This window comes from Mus musculus, chromosome 9 (genome assembly GCF_000001635.26).
Source record: "Mus musculus strain C57BL/6J chromosome 9, GRCm38.p6 C57BL/6J".
NCBI lineage: Eukaryota > Metazoa > Chordata > Mammalia > Rodentia > Muridae > Mus > Mus musculus.
In genome coordinates, this window is record NC_000075.6 from 75,328,728 (window position 1) to 75,352,006 (window position 23,279).

Here is a 23,279-nt window from a genome sequence, read left to right on the forward strand (position 1 = left end):
GTTTGCTCCTAGACTCGAGCCAGCTCCATGACACAGCTGCTGTCCCCAAAATATTAGCATCTCCACTTCAACTGGGGTGCACCTTCACCAGCAGGCTCTTCTGGGCCCTAGTCAGGGGCTAGATAACCCTGCCACATCGAGGCATGCCTTAACTTCCCTTTACAGCCCATTCAGTGCTGGGCCTTCCACTGCTACTGTGACTGAGCGTTCCCAGTAGCCTCTCCTTCAGGGTCTCCTAGTGTCAAGCCTTGGCTACTCTCCATAACCCCATTTGTGCCTTCAAAAACAGTACCACCTGGGTGACTCTTAACATATCGCCAGCCTTGTCTGCCTCTGGACCACCGCCTTCAGGTGCTGACCCTGAGGGAAAACTCCCTAGAAAGTTCGGCCTCAGAGATGCTGATCTCTCAATAATTACTCCCAGGCAAGGCAGCGCACGCCTGCAATAGCGGCACCTGAAAGTAGAGGCAAGAGGATCAGGGGTTCCGGTCGTCCTGGGTTACAGGAGTTTAAGAACCTCCTGGGCTACATGTGACCTTGTCTCAAGCAGAAGCCTATGAACTGAAGTCCTTTGGTTATTCTGTAGATCAGGTTCTTATATCAATATATGTTTTACACACACACACTTACACACACACACACACACACACACACACACACACATCTGGCTCCTGGTTCAGCTTTTTTAAAAGAGGGCCCAACCTTTTTTTTTTTTCTTTTGTAACTTTTGTAAAAGTATGAAGGTGTACATGTTCTGGGATGGAGAGATTTGTATTGCTTTGCAGAGGACTCAGCTTCAGTTCCCATCAGCCACTTCAGGTAGCTCACAGTTCCCTGTAATTCCAGCTCCGGGGGACTGAGTCACCTCCTTTGGCCTCTGTGGACACTAGACTCACCTGCACACACACACACACACACACACACACACACACACACACACACGTGTAAGTAAAAGGAAAAAATTTAAATCTTTTTAAAAAAATGTGCATGGTCTAGACAGTGTCTTTCTGATTCAGACAGAAATTATTAATTTACTGTTATTAATGTACTGTGTGACCTTCAGATCTAACACGTCATGCTGTGCTTGCTTTTTGTTTTATATCTATAACAAATAAATAAATATCCATGTATCGCCCATGCATATTAATAATACCTGAGAATAGAGCAGAGTTCTGACTCCCCTGTTTCAATCATTATCCTAATTAAATTTTATTTATTGTTTAGTTTATCATTGAACAGGTCTTGTTTTGTAGGCTAAGCAGTTCTCATACTTGCAATCCTCCTGCTTCAGCCTCTTAGGTACTGAGACTACAGGCCTACATCACCATGCCCAAGTTACCTCTCTAGAGCACTTCTGTCCAGTCTTAGTTTTGTAACATGGTTGCTATTTAGCTTTTTGACTCTTCAGTCTTTGCAAGCACACCCACTGTCAGGGATTTTCTGTCACTCCCATGCCTCTTTTTTAAAAAAAGACAGGGTCTCCTGTTTCCCAGGCTAGCCTCAAACTCTCTGTTACCTTGGATAACCTTGAATTCATGGCCCTCCTGCCTCCACCACTCAAGTGCTAGGATTACAGATGTGCACCGCCACAGCCAGTTTGTGAAGTGCTGAACCCAGAGCTTCAAACAAGCTAGGCTCTCTACCAGCTCAGTTACATCCCGGCTCTTGTGTGCCACTCCTATTGGAGAAGGAGCTCTGCGGCAGGGCCGTGTGGGCATTTCCGAGCGCTCTCGGTGCATCCCTCTCTGCTCCAGGATGGTAGGGGGATGTGCACGGAAGTGTGGGATGGAGGCTTGTCTCAGTTAGGATTCTACTGCCGAGAAGAGATACTGTGACCACAGCAACTCTTAGAAAGGAAGGCTGGCTTACAGTTCAGAGATTTAGTCTGATACTGAAATGGCAGAAAGCATGGTAGTGTGCAGGCAGACATGGTGCTAGAAAAGGAGCTGAGAGTTTGATCTTTGGGTCCACAGGCAGCAGCAGAAGACTGTATCCCACACTTGCCAGAGTTTTAAGACCTCAAGCCCTCCCCAAGTGACATACTTCCTCCAATAATGCCACACCTACTCCAACAAGACCACACCTCCTAATAATGTCACTCCTTAAAGGACCAAGCATTCACATACATGAGTCTATGGGGGCCATTCAAATCACCACAAGACTGGAAACACTGAAGATTCTGGAACAATCTTTGGATTACCAGTAACCTTTTCCCTTTAACGAAAGAGATTACTCACCCTGGTGAGTGGGAATCGGGTGTGGGGGTGAAGGTAAATTCTCTCCTGGTATGTGGGCGCCTGGCAAGTACATCAGCTTATGGAAGATCACAGTTTAATGAGACTTCTCAGTGCACAGTGGGTGGGCGATGGGAAATGACAGTCAGTGAAGCAGAGGAAACAACCACATTAAATCAGTGTCCATGTGTAGGGAGTGTGGGCTCCAGGTGCAGAGGACCCTCGTGTGCAGACGCAGAGCCCCGCTGTATTGCGAATGGCTGGCTTTGCTAACCCCATCCATGTTTGGCTATGTAGGCAGAAATCAGATGTAAAGCCATGTGAGTCTGGGGTCTTAGTCTCCAACCGAGCTCTTTGACCTCAGTCATTCTTAGCATTACCCAGAGGTGGTAGAGAAAGATTCTATCACTTTAGCAGCAGACCTAGCTTCTACCCTAAGAGGTATTTTCCAGCCCGATCTTCCGACTGCGGCTGCGTTCACCACCTTTGCTTCCACGAGGCTCAAGGGATTAATGTTGAGCCTGAGCCAGGCATAGTGGTGCATGCCTGTAACCCCAGCACTCAGGAGACAAGGCAGGCAGATCCAGTGTTCAAGGTCATCCTTGGCTACATATCGAGGTTTAAGCCAACCCAGGCTACCTGAGACCCTGTCCAATGGAAAAATAGTCTCTGAGTCTTGCTTTCTTTCATTTGATCTAGACAAAAAAAAAAACAACAAAAAAAAAAGAGTAAAATGGAAAGCTGAGCCTTTATTCACGGGCAGGTGGGAGGGTCTTGATCATTCTGGATTTCAGCTGCCTCCCATCACTGCCCATCAGGACAGGCTACTCTAAGGAGTTCTAGGCCATTACTGGTAAGAACATGCTGACAGTTGCCAACTCCTGAACTGTTGGGTTTTTTTCTCTTTCCAGGATGGGAAGGTGATTGTCTGGGATTCCTTCACTACGAACAAGGTGAGGTACCCCTCCCAGGCACACCCTGGGCCTCAGGTCCCCAGCCCAATCCCTTCTAGAGCTCTGTGAACAGCCAAGGAAACAGCGACTCTGTCAGGACTCCCTGCCCCACCCCTAGAGGACCACGATCCCCGACCAGATAGGGCACAGCAAGATAAACCTGTTAAACCCCCCACATGTGATGTGTTCTTTGTTTATCTTCTGAGTGAGGATGAAAAGAATCAAAATTCTGTCTTTTGTCCCCTCTCTATGTCTGGCTGGAGCCCATAACCCTGTAGAAATGAGCACATGGCAGGTAAGGCAGGAAACTGCAGGAGGGACCGACAGGCAAAACCTATGGTCTGTGGCTGAGTCCAAGGCAAGAACTCTCTTGGCATGCACATCTCAGGTGGATCTAAGTTTAGACTGTTTCCATAAGATAAAGAGCAAAACTCTGGTTGCAGGCCGGAGTCCACCATCTGTACAGGATAGTGCTGTCTGAGAAGTGTGGTTGACAGTAGCAGTCTCCAGCAATGGGCTTGTTTCTCTCTGTAGAAAAGGGGATCTTAGTGCATAGTCTACTTTATTAAACATGTTACTAGACATGGTTAGCAGCTGCAGCATTGCCTGGTCAAGTGAGGGCCATTTTCCAGGGCAGAGTAACCAACAGTCAGGCCTCTGGCAAATGATAAAAAAGAGTGAAGCAAAATATGGTGATTCTTACTAAGTGGGCTTTGGTTGGCACCAGAAGGCTGAGTCCCATCGTCAGTGTGAAGCCCAGTTTCATGCCTTGCCACTGCCGTGTAAATGGTGACAGATAAACAGGGACCCAGGTTTTTCTAGTTTGTAGAAGCTTGGACATTAAGACCCATGTGGAAGGGCCTTATTCATCCCCGATTGGTTCTAATGTTTCAGGAGCACGCGGTCACCATGCCTTGCACCTGGGTGATGGCGTGTGCTTACGCGCCATCGGGATGCGCCATTGCTTGTGGGTAAGTTTTCCAAATGTCCCGTGAGCCACCAAAGACTGCTTCGTATAGGCAAATACTCCAAAATCCAAGCCGTCTAAAACATTTCTGATACAGGGCTGAACTTCTAACCACGAAAACCAATTAGGTCCAGAATGATAAGCCCTTAATAATATCTGGCCAAGAGCTGTCCTGAACAATAAAAAACAGCCAGAGGCCCAGGGAGATGGCTCAGTGGGTAAATCAATGTGAGAACTCGGGTTCAGACCCCAGCACCCACATGGAACGCCACACAGAGACCCTCAAGATGGCTCAGGTCTTGCTTGCTATGCAGGTTGATGACCCAAGTCCAATCCTGGATCCTACTGGAAGGAGTAAACTGACTCTTGAGAGTTGTCCTCTGACCTCCGCATGCATGCTGTGGTGCATCTCTCTCTCTCTCTCTCTCTCTCTCTCTCTCTCTCTCTCTCTCTCTCTCTCACACACACACACACACACACAAACAATACTTTTTCAATTACAAATTTAGATTTATTTATTTACTTTATTTTATGTGTGTGAATGTTTGCCTGCATATACATGTGTGCACCATGAGTGTACCTAGTGCCCCCTAAGTCAGAAGAAATGCCAACATGGGGTGCCAAGCAACGAAGCCAGGTCCTCTGTAGATATTTTGCATTTGCTAGTTTTTTTGGCTTATTTAATTTTATTGTGACTATTTGTATAGTCTATGCATTGCATGTATGCCTGATGCCCTCAAAGGCCAGAAGAGAGCTTTGGAGGCCCTGCAACTGGAGTTACAGATGGTTGTGAGCTGCCATGTGGGTCCTGGGATAGAACTCAGGTCCTCCATAAAAGCAGCCAGTGCTTTGAACCACTGAGCCATCTCTCCGGCCGTTAGGTTCTTAACTCCTTGGCTTCTTATTAGCTGATAGGGAACTCTTGCTAATCTCTGAGCTGTGATAAAGACACGGCACATGCATAAGGAATGTTCTTATTTGGGAGAGATGCACATGTGCACCCGGTCTACTTAGAAGTAGCTGTCTCATTTGTATTCAGCTGGTTCTGCCTTCGCTCTCACACACTTGACATGCTGTTTTTGAATCTGAGGAAAGGAGTTTCCAAGTTTATTTTCGTGGGTTTGTTTCAGTTTGACTATAGATTAAAAAGGTCTTGAGTCAAAGGGGTGAGGTTGCAATGTAAAATGCTGCTAAGGGAAAGCATTTGCGCAGTCAGTATAAATGAGAAAGATGCACATGTCTGTATCCTTCCATGCCAACCTTTGGTTCTTCTGTCCTCTCTGCTAGTGGTCTGGATAATAAGTGCTCTGTGTATCCACTGACATTCGACAAGAACGAGAACATGGCCGCCAAGAAGAAGTCTGTTGCTATGCACACCAACTACCTGTCTGCCTGCAGCTTCACCAACTCTGACATGCAGGTGAGTGCCCCTACCCCACTGGGGCACTCCCCTTGCAGAACACATCTGGGAAATGCAGGGTAAGGTGAGCTCTGTGTGGCACAGGCTCCAGAGGAAGCGCCGGCCATTCCTCCTTGGTCACTGTCCTAATAAAATCAAAAGGAGGAAAACCAGGCCTCCTGATGTCGAGTTGAGACAAACTCTGGCTGTTGGCTGTTGTAGAGAGCGCTCTGCCCTGGGTGGGTGGGAGTCAGAATGCTGCGTGTAAGGCAGGCAGTATATGGCTGCTGAGCTGCAGGCCTGTGCACTGCACATATCTTCCTGTTCATGTTTGCCTACATGTATGCATTGCCTGTGGAGGCCAGAAGAGGGCGTCAGAGTCCCCTGGAGTTATAGATGGATGGGAGCCACTCTGGGTGCAGGAAACCAAACCCTAGTCCTCTGCAGGAGCAGCCAGTGCTCTTGATCTCTGAGCCATCACACTAACCTTTATGTACTATTCTAAAAAACAAAACAAAACAAAACAAAACAAACAAACAAACAAACAAACAAAACAGAGCTGGAGAGATGGCTCCTAACAAGCCAGGCATTCCCCAAAATGCATCCCTATAACTGTAGCTGTGAAAGATCTGATACCTTTGACTTCAGCTCGCAGAGGTCCACACACACACATTCACGTAAATAAGTAAAATTAGTCTTTAACTTAAAAAAAGCAAAAACAAGATGTCACAGACATTAAGTCTGTGCCTTACTTTGCATAAACCACAGCAGGGGCAGTACAGCTCCAACACTCTGACTGCATTTCTGTAGCAAGCTGTGGCTGTCCCCATAGTTGACTCAGTCATACTGATCTGCAAGGCAGGCAGAAATCTGGTTTGGGACCTGACAGTGCTGGACAGGAAGCCTGGCAAGGTGTGGGTCTTTAAATGAGACTTGGTGATCAATTTGTTAACCTTGGTAAGTTGTATGGAGCCGCTTCTGTCTTCTGGGAACAGTATTTCCTGGAGCAAGTAGCTAGGGTGTGTGTTCCTGTGTGTGTGTGTGTGTGTGTGTGTGTATGCGTGTGTGTATGTATGTGTGTGTGTGTGTGTGTATGTGTGTGTGTATGTATGTGTGTGTGTATGTATGTGTGTGTGTGTGTGTGTGTGTATGTGTGTGTGTATGTGTGTGTGTGTGTGTATGTGTGTGTGTGTGTGTGTGTGTGTGTGTGTATGGGTGTGTGTGTGTATGGGTGTGTGTATGTGTGTGTGTATGTGTGTGTGTGTGTGTGTGTGTGTGTGTGTGTGTGTGTGTGTGTGCAGCCTGCTATGCATGCTCTGTGGAAGGTTAAGCCTTTAGCTAACCTTCCCCAACACTCTTTCTTCATGCAGATTCTGACAGCCAGCGGGGATGGCACCTGCGCCCTGTGGGATGTGGAAAGTGGACAGCTGTTACAGAGCTTCCATGGGCACGGGGCTGACGTCCTCTGCTTGGACCTGGCCCCCTCGGAAACAGGAAACACCTTCGTGTCTGGGGTAAACACAAGGGAAATCTCTGGGGTCTTTTGTCCACTAGGGAAGTGGATGCTGGCAGTTGGTTCTTGTTCTTGGGTCTGGTCCTGTCTCTTTCCTGGAAGTGTCTTTAGCTCCCTGAGACTGCAAAACCCTGGTACCCACAGCAGTCTCGGCACCCCTTCCTCCGGGCCCCCTTCCTTCTGTCACTAACATTCAGAAGTCTATAGAGAGATCTGGAATGCTCTCTTTGAATGCTGAAACTCAGGGCGTGTGTCCATCACCGTGTATTTAAGATCCCTCAAGTAAAGTTTGCATCTTAGCGTAACCATGGACCATTGCGCATGTGCGATGCACGCTAAGATGAGGCAGTGCTGGGATGTCACAGAGCTCAGGGCTTGGGACGCTCCCATCCCACATCTTTTGGCCACCATTCTCCTTCTCATCCTTGGATGCAAGAAACAGAAGAGGAACTATAGGAATCGCCATATAGGCCCTAACTAATTTCATGCTGTTGGCCTCCCGTGCATGTCTTCTCGCTGGGCCTTTGCAGAACTGCATCGTCCCTGCTCAACCACATTGCTCTCTGGATAGGACCATTATCTCTGTAGATTATTTGCAGACATAAACTCCACTCATTTTAGCATCCACCAGGAGGTTGAGGGTCCTTGGATCTCTCAGTCTGTCCTCATTGAGACTCTCAGGGTCCTATCTCCCATGGCAGGTGCTCCTAAGATGTCATCTTTGCCTCTTCATATCTTCAAAGCTAACAAACCCAAATGTGTGAAGCCATCGGTTCATCTAACTGTTGAGACAGTGCCTTTTCCTATTCAAGCTCTGTGCAGATTCATCAAAAAAAATCTCCCAGAATCGGAACCCCATAATATGAAAAACCTTTTGTTTATGATTCTCTGACTTGCAAGTGACTCAGAGAGAACATTGGGGTTGAGGCTGGGGTGGGGGGTGACTTGCTACCCTCTCCCCTAATTGTTCAATGGCAGGTCTATGAAGAGATCCTGGGACAGCTGTTTCCCAGGTCAGCATGCTGGTGAGGTACAGGTCACCCAAAGGAACCCCATTTCTAACTCTGCTGAAGGTTGGTTCTACAACGCCAACAAAGCAGAAGCTGTTGGCTGCTTGATTTAGACACCACCAACCCTTCCTTTGGTGTCACAAACCTTGACCCCCCACCCCATGCACCAACACCTGCTTGCCACAGAGCTGAGGAAAGTGGATAGGAAGAGGAGAGAATGGAAGGGAGTGGAAGAAAGTAAAACTCCCAGGAGGAAGGAGGGAGGAGACACCAAAGGTCTTACTCTAACTCGGAAATACACAAAAGAAAGCGTGCTAAAGAGGGAAGTCACGAGCCTGCCTGCTCTGCTGTCCTAGGAAGGTCTTCTTCCTTGGGCTTAAATGGGTGGAGGACAGTGGCTTTTTAAGATCCATCCCTGTCTGGGAACAGTCTTTGCAGTGTATAACTGCATGATTTCCTGTTTGTAGGGTTGTGACAAGAAGGCCATGGTGTGGGACATGCGCTCTGGCCAGTGCGTGCAAGCCTTTGAAACTCATGAATCGGATGTCAACAGTGTTCGGTCAGTAAGTAAAATGTTTGGGATCCTCTGTCCTAGGACTTTACTGAGGCTTAGATCATCCTTAGCAGGACACATACATACACACTCACACACATAAACATATATACACATAAACACACATACACATATATACACACTCATACACACACACACACACACACACACACACCAGAGATCACCTAAGAAAGAGGGCTCCTCAGCAGGAAAGGCTCCAGGTCCCAGGAGCCCTTAATCTACTTGCTTAGAGACAAACTTTATCCTCCCAAAGCGAGCCACTGTTTCTTAGGCATTCGTCACATGTTTATTGAGGGAATTACATGCATACATGCATTTCCTCTGCAATAGGATTACAGCAATGAACATGGTAGATAAAGCTTCTATTGCCCTTCAGGAAACAAAGCAAATACAAAAAGATACACCTATATACCATGGGGAGACAGAACAGGGGTAGGAATGGCTGGGCTACTTCTAGGTGGTGACCTCCAAACCGGCCTGGAGGATGAAGAGCCAGCCTTGCCTGTTGCTAAGGAAGGGCACTAAGGTGAGCCAGGCCACACTATAAAAACACTGAGCTCAGGAAGCCCAAATCTCTAATCTGGACAGTAGGCAGTGGCCCATTCATTTACACAGGGAAGACTAGAGGAAGTATAGACAGGAGGTGGCCATTGAACTTCATGGGGCTATTTCAGTCAAAAAAAAACCCCTATCCAGCCAGGCAGAGATGCTCAGTTGGTAGCAAGCTCTCCATAAGTTGGGTTCCAGAAAAGGGTTGGGTTGGGACTTCACTCGTTCAGAAGGTACCACGCACAGCATGGCTAAATATAAAACATCTTTCTGCTCGGAGCCCTAAAAATTGCCATCGTGCCTGATGAGAAAACACTAGATGTGTTCCTCTGAGCTCAGTTCCCAACTCCCACACCAGATGACTCAGAACTGCCTCTAACTGCAGCTCCAGGAAATCCAGTATCCTCTTTCAGCCTCCTCGGGACACCTGCGTTCACATGAACACACAACACACACACACATACACATAGGGCACATACACACACATATACACAGGACACATACATACATACACACAACACATACACAAATACACATACACGCATACATGCACACACACACAAACACAGGGCACATACATACACACAAATACACATACATGCATACATATACACATACACAAACACAGGGCACATACACACACAACACATACACACAAATACACATACACGCATATATACACACACACACAAACACAGGGCACATACACACATACAACACATACACACAAATACACATACATGCATACATATACACATACACAAACACAGGGCACATACACACATACACGACACACATACACGCACACACAACACATACACACACTTGACACACATCGCTTTAAAAACTATGTACTATGTATTCAGATCATGGTGTGGGGCAGACAGAGCTAAACATTGTGAACATTTCCCATCCACCCTTTCTGTCCTCACCCACTTCTGTCAGAAACTCTGTAAGGTAGCCACACAAAATCAAGCTTGCTGGGCCTGGGGGCATAGCTCATTTGGTAAGCCATTCGAAGAGCCAGCTTCAGTCTCTGGCATCCACATGCATAGTAGCAGGTAGCTGTAACTCCAACCAGGAGGAGGCAGAGATAAAAGGACCCCTGGGGCTGACCAGCCAGCCAATCTAGCCACTTGGTGGCCTCCAGGACAGTGAAAGAACCTGACTCAAAGGAGGTGGACATTTTCCTGAGACTGATACCTGAAGCTTCCCTCCACCTTCTACATCTACACAAACATATGCATGAAAAACAACAACAAAACCAACCTTCCCTGTTAGCAATTTTTTTATACTATTATCTTCCCAGTACAAGCTGCAGGCTGGAGGCCATTTGTAACCAGACAGGAGATGCATTGAAAGGGAGACACATCAGAGTGTGGGCGATGTGAAGGGATTAAAGACTTACCAAGGGATGTAGCTCAGTTGGCAGAGTGCTTAACTTATGTACGTGGTCCTGAGTTCTCTCTCTAGCAGGCCATAAAGCCAGGTGTTGTAGCTCACTCCTGGACTCTCAGAACAGAGGAGGTGGAGGCACTAGGGTCTGAAGTTCAAGGTCATTCACAGAGTTCAAGGCTAGCCTGAGCTACATAAGACTCCACCTATAAATAAATAAGTAAAGAAAGAAACAAACAAATTAACCCCCCACACACACTCTGCTCCTGCCAGTGGTTTATAATCTAGCATCCATACTTCCCGCTGAGCACCGAGAAGAAGATGACCGCAGGAATAGCCACTGTTCACTGAGGCTTTTTAGTTAGCGGCATGCTGGGTTCTTGGTACTCACTGCTTTGTTCATCACCCTGTAGACGGGCTTCATTATCCTCGCTGTCCAGATGAGGAAACCAGGCTGGAAAAGATGATGTCACTGCCCAAAGTACTGCACGTCCTGACAGTGTCAATAGCTGATGTGGCTCTGTCCTTCTGACTCCGTTGTCCCTGTGCTCTGAGCCACACTTTGGGAATGAGGTGCATGACAGGGCTCCTGCTCTGCTCAGTACCCCGGGTGAATGTGTTGACTTCCTCTGGCCCTCAGTGTTCAGCTTTGCAAGGCAGTGCCCCTGTCCTGGGTTTACCCGAGGAACATGAGAGGCTGGTGGTCCAAGCACATGAGGCTCCCCTCAGGTCAGGCCTATGCAAAGGCCCTGTGTCCCGGGGGTGGAGCTTCTGGCTCTGTGACCTAGGATGCCTTCCTGGGGGTCCTGAGCGGGGTCATGGGAATGGCTATTCAGCATAACGGGCTTTCTACCAACTCTCTGCAGGTACTACCCCAGTGGGGATGCTTTTGCTTCGGGGTCGGATGATGCCACGGTATGTTTCTCGGTTATTGACGGTCCTCTCCAGGCAGGGTGGGGGGGTAATATCTTGTTTTTACTTTTATGTTTTGCAGAAGTAGCAAGGGAATTTTATTTAAAGCAAAGGAACAGAAAATACTACAGGAAAACATCAGGCCTTAATTTGTTTTGTTTTTCAAATTTTATCTATGCATTTTAATGTGTATGGACGTTTTGTCTGAATATATGACTTTTCACCACATGAATTCTTGGTGCCCTCGGAGAGCAGAAGAGGGCACAAGGTTGTCCTGAGACTGGAATTGCAGATGGTTGGGAGCCACCATCTAGATGCTAGTACTTAACCCTGATTCCTTGAACTAACAGTCAGTGATCTTGATAGCTGAGCCATTTCTCCAGCCCCTTAGTGTAGTAGGTCTTTGCTACTTTGTAGGTTCTTCTTTTTCCCAACCATTACCTCCCCCCCACCCCAGTTTCACCCCCTATCACTAGATAGGAGTGATAGAAGGATACAGGGGAGAGAGAGATCCGAATCTAGTTTCTTTCTTCTTGCTTATTCTTTGAGCATGACAACCAACAAACCGTAACCAACCCACCTAACATTTATATACCCTCTGACAAGTTCTCGGAATTCCAAACATCACAGAATCACAGAAATTATCTGCAGTTGGTAAAACCACGCTTTTGCTAGAGCACAAGGCAAATCATGGTCAGCTGCTGCGGGAAGCAGCCCACACCCCTGCACCTGGGATTAAGATGAAAGCCTGTTCTTATAATAGCTCTGTATTTTTAAAGAAGCCAAAATTCCAAAATTGTCACTATACCTTAATTTTATTTTATTTATTTATTTATTTATTTATTTATTTATTTATTTGGTTTTTTGAGACAGGGTTTCTCTGTGTCGCCCTGGCTGTCCTGGAACTCACTCTGTAGACCAGGCTGGCCTCAAACTCAGAAATCCGCCTGCCTCTGCCTCCCAAGTGCTGGGATTTAAAGACGTGCACCACCACTGCCTGGCTTAATTTTATTTTTTTTAAACTTGTTTTCTAGTCACAGAAGTTATGTGTAGTCTCTGAATCAATATTGAAGGGAATTCCTCTCCTTTCCTAAGGAAAAAGCAGTTTAATGAATCCTGGCAGCCCTTGCTCTCCATAAATACAATATCTATTTGTATATTTGTCTTTTTCACATGATGGCAGCCTGTATACATTCTTCTGTGACTAACAAGCATTTTCCCCTAGCATATTTTCTCAATTACTGTCTGGTATTTCATAGTATTGACATACCATCATGACCTCAAAGAATCTTCCATCTGGAGAGAGCTCTTTGTAAGTTATTCCCACCCTCTTTAAGAACACTGCCATAAAACCAACATGGTGGTCCATTGCTTGTAAGCTCAGCATGAGAGAGGCAGAGATAAGAGGAACAGATATTCAAGGTGATCCTTAGCTAGGGAGGGGCACACAGCAAGTTCACGAGCAACCTAGGCTACTAAACAAACTTTGCTATAGGTAAATATTTTTGTGCCTTTCTCGACTTAAAAACCCTACAGCAGTGATTGCTTACCTAAAACCAGATTCCATTCTCACAGTTTTGTTACAAGTAGCAAATTATATTGATATATGTTTTTAAGAGAAAACATAATTTTTTTTTGTTCTTGTTGCCCTAAAAAATACCCAATATTAAAGAATGGGCTTCACTCCAAGCTGCTGCTGTGGAAGAGTTTTGATAATAATGAAAATCTCAGGGTTGAAGAGATGGCTCGGAGATTAGAGAGCTTGGTGCCCTCCCAGAGGACCCAAGTTCAATGCCAGCACTCATGTGAGGTGGCTTACAACCACCTGTAACTTCTGTTCTGGGGGACCTGACACCCTCTTCTGTCCTCCCCACACACCATACGCATGCACACACACAGGCACACCCATATTCACATTCATAAATAATAAAATATTTTTAAAACTCTTAGATGTGTCAAAAATATGTAACAAAATATAAAGGCACACATTTTCACTATACCATTTCATGGAAACCATTCTGCTCTAAGGGCTCTGCTCCTAAGCCAATGCAAGTCAGACATCAACATGTATACAAAGATTTTTATATAAAAATGTCTATCACATAGCTATGGGCAGTTCTACTGTGACTGCCCAGCCCATTGCCCCTTGTAGTGCATTCAAAAATCAGCTTTCTTCACACACACACACACACACACATACACACATACACACACACACACACACACACACATGTTCATCAAAGAATTATGCATAAAAGAGAAAGTTTAGTCCTAAGACCATTTAGTTCACTATTGCCTAATAGATTGAGACATGGCCATATGGGAAATATTGGCCTGCCATGTAGATCGTCGTCTTTGAAGACTAATTCTGGTAAGTGCTTACCACATAATGTTGACAGAGCCAGCAGTGAACACCCAGCCCATCGATTTCCACACAGTCTTACTCAGGGTTTCTACTGCTCTGATGAAACACCATGACCAAAAAGCACGTTGGGGAGGAAAGGGGTCTTTGGCTTACACTTGCATATCACTGTTCATCAAAGGAAGCCAGGACAGGAACTCAAACCTGGAGGCAGGCACTGGCACAGGCCATGCAGGGTTGCGCTTACTGGCACGCTCCTCCTGGCTTGCTCAGCCTGCTTTTTTTTCATAGCAGCCCACCAGCCCAGGGATAGCACCACCCACAATGGGCTGGGCCCTCCGCCATCAATCACCAATTAAGAAAATGCTCTACAGCCTTGCCCACAACCCAGTCTCATGGAGGCATTTTCTTCATTGAGGTTCCCTCCTCTCAGATGACTTTAGCGTGGGTTAAGTTGACGTAAAACTATCCAGCACACACACATAAAATGTATTTTTTAGAAACACACAAAAAGTGACATCCCAGACATTAGCAAATACCTCTAGGACTTGGGGTGACTTTCATTTCCTCGTGTGTGAATTTCTAAGCATTCTGGAATGTTCCACAATGACAGTATGTGCGTCATCAAGGAAGAAGGAGGTAGGGTTCTATGTTTGTCTCTGTACCTGAAAACATTTTTTACACTAGCTGTTTCTTTGAGTCCCTACTGACCCAAAGACATTATTAACTGGAAATAGGATTGAAGGATAAAATAAAAAGAGAACAAAAGAGGTTTTCTCCTGTCACGCCTCAAACTACAGCAGGTCTGGGGACCAAATGCTGCTGGTCCCCAGTAGTAATAGTAGGTGTGTGGTCTGTACTTTGACAAGTTGAAGCCAGAAGTAATTCTACCTTTGTTCCTTTGTACCTCAGTGTCGCCTCTATGACCTGAGGGCAGATAGAGAGGTCGCCATCTACTCCAAGGAGAGCATCATATTTGGCGCCTCGAGTGTGGACTTCTCCCTCAGTGGTAAGGTTTTACTTCAGAAACTTCCCCAGGACTGTAGGACTAGACCTATAAAGAACGAACCAGCGCTCTGCCAAGCTTCCCATCGCTGAGCTGTTGGTGAGGTGCTATGCTGAAGCCATGTGGGACCTTCAGACATGCCTCCCTTCACCTCATTTCCCTGGCCATTGCCACTTTATGCTCTGAAAGCCCCTGCAACCCTGCCCACACCTGGGAAGCAGCTAGCAGAAGCCAAGCCAGTGTTGAGGGGACACCGCCCTGTTCTCAGTCTCTGCCTTTGCTGCAGCCACTTTCTGGTACCCAAGCATCGAAGACCACTGCTCTGCCCTCAAAACGTTGGCCACTTTGCCTTAATCTCTGTGAACTCTAGTGGAAGGTGTAGAAATAGCAGGAGTGTTCCTGCTTCCTCTAAGGCCCAGTGGCATCCTATACACATGTGACCCTAGCATGGTGGCTTCTACCACATGGTACTACAGTGATAGTCCTCTCTGTTCCATGCCTTCCCCAGAAGACAATGACTACTTCTCCTGAATTGCAAAGGCAACACACATTGCCTGCCATACAGTGGCCTAGATTAATCTGTGTTTATTGTGTGGATGGTGGGGTAGCTAGGTGAGTGGATAAGTGAGTGAGTGGGTAAGTGGATTCGTGGGTGGGTGGCTGGGTGGGTGGCTGGGTGGATGTATGAATGGAAGGGTAGATGGTTGGATGGATGGGTGGGTAGATAGGTGAGTGGGTGGGCGGAAGGGTGGTGAGTGAGAGGGTAGATAGATGGATGGATGATGAAATTAATTGGTGAATGAGAGAGTGAGTGAGTGAGTGAATGAGAGTCAAGAAAGGAAAAACAGGAACTGATTTAACCATTATATCTTCTTCCAGGTCGCCTGCTTTTTGCTGGGTACAATGACTATACCATCAATGTCTGGGATGTTCTCAAGGGCTCCCGGGTCTCCATCCTGTTTGGACATGAAAACCGCGTCAGCACTCTGCGAGTGTCTCCTGATGGGACAGCATTCTGCTCGGGATCATGGGATCACACCCTAAGAGTAAGAAGGGTGTTCCATTTTCCTGTGTGAACAGAGAGGACGGGTGGTGGCCTTCCTGAGCAATCTCTGCCCCTGTCCAGAGATACAGGTGACAAGTGGTTGTCTCTGGGAGGTTGGGAGCCTCGTGCACACAGGTGTTCAACATGGTGGTGAGAAAATAGGCTGAAGCCCTGTTCAGTGGAGTGTGTGAGCGTGAATGCATATGTGTATGTATATGTGTGTACACTCTAACTTCATATCTTTAAACATTAAACTCAACTCTTAAACTATTAACTATTAAAAAGTACCTATCTGTGTCTTCTCAGGTTTGGGCATAATCTTCTGACAGCGTTCAAGAATGTGTGTCCTCTCGTGTAGATATGACTTCTCCATGAGCCCAGGGCTTCCCACAGGTTAGCTTATGGGAGCAACCTCACAGCTCGGCACTCACTCACCCCGTCCAGTGTCTCCATGAAATCTGCCCCCTCCCTGGAAACACTCGGATAGGCCGTGGCACTTCAACTGGACCTTCAAGCCCTTCTGTCATCTCAAAAACTCTGCTAAGTTCTGTCTGTTTTTGAAATTATTCCAGCCAATGGAATTTCACATTTATCAGCATTTAAAATGTCCCTCGTTGTTTCCTTGGATCTAGTCTGTCTTCAGAGCACTTTAAACTGTACCTTTTCTTGGCGTGGACTGTGGCTTCTAGAACCATCCTTGGGATGTGCCGGTTATGTGGACTGTAAGAAAGAATGTTCACTGGTCTGTAATAGAAGGAAATTCTATTTCCAGATGTAACTACACAGAACCACTTTTTAAAACTGTTTTTAGGTAAAATTATCTTTTTTCAACCTGTTCAGTTGTCTTTTTTAAGATAATGTTTGGTTTTGTTTTGGGGGATGAGGGTCTGGGGGAGTCTTTAGAAATGAAACGGACACATGCAGAAAACAGAAAAAAAAAACTGTATAATTCACTTGTGATCGATGGCAGTCTAGGCTGAGCATCCCCGACACTTGAGGGCAAAACAGGTTGCCATTCCTAGCACAAATACTGCAGAGAGCAAACAGAACCTTCTGGCATGGGAAGACAGGCCACTAAACTGATTTAAAAGCCTGCTAGTAGTGTTATCAGAAATGCCTAAGATAAACTGTGTGTTGTCCCTATAAATTATATTCGAATGTCCTGCACAGCAGTTGTACTGACACAGACTGGTGGGCAGGCCATGAATAATAATAATGTCTTTGTTATCCAAGGGGTATCTTGTCTTTATTTGAATCATAAATTCCTTCTAGATGCGACTGGCTCCTGTGTATTACAAGGTCCCTGCTTTTTCTTCCTTTTGTTCTTTTAAAGGTGTAGAGGTTTGTTCTTTTAGAAACTCTTCGTGTAATGAGATGCCATGTTAATAGAAATGGTGGCACATACTTTTAAGTTCAGGTACAGAGAAGCAGAGGCCAAAGGATAGCTTGAAGCCAAGAGATCAAGTTCAGCCTCAGCCACATAGTGAGGCCTCATCTTCTCAATGTTTTTGTTTTGCTCTGGTATTTATTTATTTATTCATCTATTTGATTTTTTTTTTTTAATTCTCTGTGTGTGGTCGTGAATACACAGGCCACAGAGCCCACGTGGAGGTCAGAGTATAAACAGTGGAAGTCAGGAAGTCAGATGGAACTCAGGTTGTCAGGCCCAGTTGGTAGCAAGCATCCTTACCCACTGAGCAGTCTCCCTCCCTGCCTCTTGTTATGTTTATAATGAAACAAGGTATCATGGCTGCCTCAAACCTTCTACATTGTCAAGTATGCTTGGGAACTTTCTATCCCTCTGCCTTGGCCTCTCAGATGTTGATCGGCCAGCGTGCCCTGCACACTAGATGCACTAAGACTGTAGGTGCTGCTAGAGATCAGATCCAGGCCTTCCCTCAGGATTCACGCTCTACCAACTGAAATATAGCCCCAGCTCCAAGACCTCATCTTTTAAAAGAATGCTTAATTCTGTTTTGTTTAAGTGTACTGGGAACCAAAGGACACCTCAGACACTGCTAAAAAAACTGGCATTGTGGATGGCCTTGGGTGTCTGACCAGCCAAAGATTTGTTGACCCTGAAAAGAAGGGGGTATGTGTGTCTCTAGATTGTCTGTCTTGTCTTATCCTACTCTGCCTGGCTCTTTGCTTAGTGCTGGCTTTGTAGCCCCAGCCCCATGCTCCTTACAGAGACCCTCAGAATACAGAACAACATTCTTCCAGTCAGCAGAATGGCACTGTCCCCACTTCAGCAGTCTCTGCGGAACTCAGAGTGACAAAAAGCCACATATATTTTTGTCATGTCATTAATATTATGTAAATATCCCTCAGGAGCCCTGAAAGCGTCTCAGGGACTCAGAAGGGTTCTGGATTATACTTCCACACTCTAAAGAGCTCTCTTTGCTGCCCCTCAGGCCCCCAGGAAGACTCTCCTGGATTAAAGCAGAACTCTAGAGAGTGTGGGCTTAAAGAAGGGACCAGGACAACTGGGCAGAGTTGGCCTCTGGGAGAAGGCCTCTGAGGAAACTTGGGGTAACATCAGCATCACAGAATGCCAAAAAGGAGCCCCGAGAGGGCCCACAAAGGCTAGAGCCCAGCAGGCCTGCTCAGTAGAGCAGTGGTTCTCAACCTATGGGTCTCAACCCCTGTGGGAGCCATATATTAGATATCCTACATATTACATATTAGATATTACATTATGCTTCATAACAGTAGCAAAATTACAGTTTTGAAGTAGCAACTATCATTTTATAGTTGGGGTCACCACAACCTGAAGATAGCCGCATTGGGAAAGTTGAGAACCACTGTACTAGAAATGTATCAATGGAGAACAGACAGGCTCTAGGAGGCATTGCTGGTAGGTCAGAAATAGGCAAGAGTCAGGGGTTGGGGCCACCTTGCCTCCTCCAGCCTGGGACAACCACTTGCAAAATGATGGGTATATCCTTAATTCCCAAACAAGTAGGCCAATTGCAATCGCTACCAGCTGGGCCTGATGACTCAAGTCTGTAATCCCAGCAACTCCGGAGGCTGAGGCAGGAGAATGACCTATTCACTCCCTAGAAAGTTCCAGCCCCCATCTATTTAAACCTCAACAATAATCCGAGGGTCTCCCGCTGCTCCTGCTTGCCCCACCCCATGACGCTCTCCTTGTACCAGGTGCAAGTGATATTCCCAAATGTCCAGGTGGGTCAGAGTGGGAAGTAGCTGAGCCTAGAAAGCCTACTGAGGTTGGACCGGGTGCAGGAGCCAAAGGATGGCCGACTCGCAGGACCCACTGCATGAACGCACTAGACGGCTGCTGTCTGACTACATATTCTTCTGCGCACGGGAGCCGGACACCCCAGAGCCACCGCCCACGTCTGTCGAGGCGGCCTTGCTTCGCTCTGTGACTAGGCAGATCCAGCAGGAGCACCAAGAATTTTTTTCCTCCTTCTGCGAAAGCCGGGGCAATCGCCTGGAGCTGGTGAAACAGATGGCAGATAAGTTGCTCTCCAAAGACCAAGACTTCAGCTGGAGCCAACTGGTGATGCTCCTGGCCTTCGCGGGGACGCTTATGAATCAAGGCCCTTACATGGCTGTCAAGCAGAAGAGGGATCTGGGGAATCGTGTCATAGTGACCCGAGACTGCTGTCTCATAGTGAACTTTCTGTATAATCTGCTCATGGGGCGTCGGCACCGCGCCAGGCTGGAGGCTCTCGGCGGCTGGGTGAGACCACTGGAGGAGGGTGACGGAGATGGCTTGGGAGACGGGGCACAGGAGGATGTGTTGAGTGCCTTTACCGCAGGGTCTTATGTAGCCAGCCTAGGCTGGCCTCAAACCTCACCAGATACTACCCTGCCACTATGGTCCTCCTGCTTCTATCCCATGAGCACCAGGATTACAGGCTATGTCATTATGGTGGGTTTTTGTGGTGCTAGAAGGGGAAGCCAGGGCTTTGAGCATACTGGGCAAGAACTAAGTGAGCCACATCTCCAGCCCAGGGATTTCTTTTTTTTTTTTTTTTTTTTTTTTTTTTTTTCAGGGATTTCTTTATAGGCTGCTCTTACTCAATAGCTTTTATAAAACTTCATTCAGGGGCAGTCAGGCACACTTGGCTTACCCTAACTCTTAGCCCAGGACTGTCAGGGAGGGTTGATTAAGTCTAATAGGCCCAAGTGGTATAAAGGGAGCAGTAACCATGCCCAGACTTACCCTTATTAGAGTAAGGCCTTAGGGATTGTGAAATGTGTGGGGCCACCAAGTGAGGAGCCTGACTGGGATCTTTTAGGCCACTGTACTTTTCCCTGCTGGGCAACCTCCAGGCTCATGGCTTTCGGTTGGTCCTTAATCTCGGTGGTGTAGGCTAACGAGGCAGTCCTTAGCCTCCCTCCAGCTGCATGGAGCTATTGATCAAGGAAAACACACAGGATGAGGATAAAAAGCTTGATGGTAGACTGTTAGCATCTGTGAAGCCCTGGGTTCGATCCCCAGCATCACCAGAAAAGAGGAGAGAAAAAGAAAGGAAAGGGGAGGAAAGGGGAGGAAAGGGGAGGAAAGGGGAGGAAAGGGAAGGGAACCCTTCTATCTTAGGTTAGTCCACAACAGGCCCCTTGGAGGCTGAGCTTAGCCTCCTCAGGTTTCTTTACCTCCCTCTTCATTGTGGTTGAATCAAAATGGATACATTATGGGGTAAATATAACTTAACCATTAAAACCTGCTATACAAAACCCAAATGGATTACACTCCTGTCAGGAGTCTGCATTTAAGCTACCTGGGAAAGGCAAGGCAGCAGGACATGTTAGTACCTGCCCTGCTCCTGATGGACGGGTCTCCACTGGGCCCACAGACTGCCTTCAGCCGAGTTTCCAAGGACCCTCTCTGAGCCCTCTGAAGAGGTCATTAAGACCGAGTGTTGATTTCTCCCTCTGCCTCCTGGCTCCTCCCTCTACCTCCTCTCTCTCATAAGCTCTCATCTCAGCCTTGGTCAGATTTTCCTTTTTGGGGGAGAGAGATTCACTATCAGACTTACTAGCACCCTGAGAAGACAACATGGCGACAGCTCTGCATAGAGTTTAGGTCCATAAGGCCAAGCGAGGTCTCTTTAGGTCTCAAAGGCTCCAGAGGAAGGGGTAGGTCGTGTGCCACATAGTGATGAATCCGTCCGTGTGGATGCATGGGTGTGTGTAGCAGTCACCGATGCTAGAGCAGGAGGGGAAGTGGGAAAGATTGGGCCCTTTAGTTAGTGTCTGTTCACGATACAGGATTTGCTACCCATAGCCCTTGATTACTTAGGGTGTCAGGCACCCAGCTGTTCCCTTTGGGGAATAGAGGCTTACGAGTTCCCAGGCTGACTTTCAACAGGGTTATCTGCTATTTCTTTTACACAAGCTGTGAAGGTAGAGAAAGCAGCTGCTGCGAGTCAGCATGGCCTGGATACCCTCTAGTTCACATATAACATTCCCAGCCTTTTTTGGTCTGGAGATAACAGGCGTTAAGTGTCTGATCGCTGTCATACTGACTTGGGTGGTGCGGTCAGCAGGTCTCCCATCTCCGGGTATCTGAGTCAGAGATTGGCACAATAGTAGGATATTGTCCACATGAGTGTGTGTGATGCACCACACAGCAGTCTGGATGAATTGAGAGGGAAAGTGTATTCAAGAGGGGGCCTGTGACCATAAGAACCAAGATACTTATTAAAGGAGTAACCAGAGCTGTGATCCAGGGGGGTCCCCCATGAGTTTTGAAACCATTTTGAATTTGATTTACAGAGAGAGGGTCAAGAGTGACTAGAAGGGCTGAAGATAGACTGTGCTGTCAAAGGAGAGAATGCTTTTTACTGGAGGTTGTGGGGAAGGGATCAGAGAGTAATAAGAGGTTTTAAGAGAGTTCTCCAAGGTGTCTTAAGTAAGCGTTGAGGTGTACTGAGGATATCTGTGCCATATGAGGCAGTTAGATGGTTGCTGATGCAGCAAGTTGGATTGCTTATTACAAAACCTAACTGGGAGGTGTCCGGTAGCCAGGTGCCTTTATTTGTATGGCATGATCTAAAACCTCCCATGTATCCTAGAGTGTTCTTCATACTGGAGACTGGTCCAGGGCCTTGTGCATGCTCATCACATGTTTGACCTCTAAGCTCTGAGCTAGCCCTTTATGTGGAAATGCTCGGGAAGGCCAGAGAGGATGTCAGATCTCCTAGAACTGGAATTATGGGCAGTTGTGAGACACTATGTGGGTGCTGGGCACGGAACCCAAATCTTCTGCAAGAGCAGACAGTGCTCTTAACTTCGGAGCCATCCCTCCAGCTGTGCCTACTGTGAATCTGGGGCCCAGGTTTGTTCATGAGGAGACAGGCTAATTCTTGTCTTTCCCCCCACCCTGCAGGATGGCTTTTGCCGCTTCTTCAAGAATCCTTTACCGCTCGGCTTCTGGAGAAGATTGCTGATTCAGGCTTTTCTGTCAGGCTTCTTTGCAACAGCCATCTTTTTTATCTGGAAACGTTTATAAGTTTAAAATTTTTAAAGCGATCTTACCTACCTACCTGTGAACCCTCTAAGGAACAATTCTGGGTAATTGGATAAGAACTGAGGAAGTCCTCCAGCCTAGAGACATTTCTACCTGCATGCTACATGGAGTTCTGGGTTTGTGATGGGGCCAGCATTTGAAAGGGGCCCATGTAGCTTTTCGCTGCTAAGTGAGGAAATGGTCCCCATCACTCCAGAGAACTTCAGAAAACGCTACACACACTGACTGGATGTCCAGCTGTCTGAATTTGGCTGCAGGTGCAGCAGAGCCTCCCCCATCTGTTCTGGGTTCTTGAGCTGCCAGGGTTCCAGGGCAGGGGATCCTAAAGCTCAGAGCAATGAGGAATGCAATAGGAAACTGGAAGGAATCCCTTGAAACCTAAATTCTTCTGTGCCTAGTTCTAAGGACTTCTGAATTTATAATACTCCCCTTAATACATTTTTAATAACTTCAAATTCTTAATAAATGTATGCGCTTTTTTAAAAAGGGAGAAAAAAAGAAAATGTCTTTCTATAACTTGGCAAGACTCTTGTTCTTAGGAGTAACTCAAATTGATGACAATTTACTTTTATTGTCTCCAATATAAACCAGGATTTGGTTTATATTGCTGTGCGGGGAGTAATTTTTATTTTTATAATGTGTATGTGTGTTATGCTTGTACGATCTGTGCACCACTGATATGTCTTATGCCTGTGAGGCCGGGAGAGGGTATCAGATGCCTGGAGCAGGGGTTACAGATGGTTATGAGTCACCACGCAGGTGCTGGGAATCAACCCTGGGTCCTCTGGAAGAGCAGCCAGTGCTCTTAACCACTGATCCATCTCTGCAGCCTTAACAATGCTTTGTTTTAAACAT

The 23,279-nt window shown here is 46.8% G+C and overlaps 2 protein-coding genes across 4 annotated transcripts in view; both read left to right on the plus strand.

Annotated features, from left to right (window-relative positions):
• The window catches only part of Gnb5 (guanine nucleotide binding protein (G protein), beta 5), a 39,636-nt gene extending 22,440 nt beyond the window's left edge, over positions 1 to 17,196 (plus strand). For all 3 annotated transcript variants that reach the window (NR_073186.1, NM_010313.2, NM_138719.5), the window contains 9 exons: positions 3,146 to 3,187; positions 4,082 to 4,158; positions 5,442 to 5,574; positions 6,924 to 7,067; positions 8,544 to 8,635; positions 11,461 to 11,509; positions 14,781 to 14,877; positions 15,754 to 15,920; positions 16,226 to 17,196. Coding sequence is in view for 2 of the 3 variants with exons in the window: in NM_010313.2 (NP_034443.1) it covers positions 3,146 to 3,187; positions 4,082 to 4,158; positions 5,442 to 5,574; positions 6,924 to 7,067; positions 8,544 to 8,635; positions 11,461 to 11,509; positions 14,781 to 14,877; positions 15,754 to 15,920; positions 16,226 to 16,237 (813 nt within the window). In the remaining variant the exon portion in view is untranslated. The remainder of the gene's footprint in view (positions 1 to 3,145; positions 3,188 to 4,081; positions 4,159 to 5,441; positions 5,575 to 6,923; positions 7,068 to 8,543; positions 8,636 to 11,460; positions 11,510 to 14,780; positions 14,878 to 15,753; positions 15,921 to 16,225) is intronic.
• Positions 17,197 to 19,030: 1,834 nt separating this feature from the next.
• Bcl2l10 (Bcl2-like 10) lies at positions 19,031 to 22,913 on the plus strand. Its single transcript, NM_013479.2, has 2 exons — positions 19,031 to 19,628; positions 22,284 to 22,913. The coding sequence occupies exons 1-2, from the start codon at positions 19,176 to 19,178 to the stop codon at positions 22,404 to 22,406; spliced, it is 576 nt and encodes a 191-aa protein (NP_038507.1). The 5' UTR covers positions 19,031 to 19,175; the 3' UTR covers positions 22,407 to 22,913.
• The last annotated feature ends 366 nt before the right edge of the window (positions 22,914 to 23,279 follow it).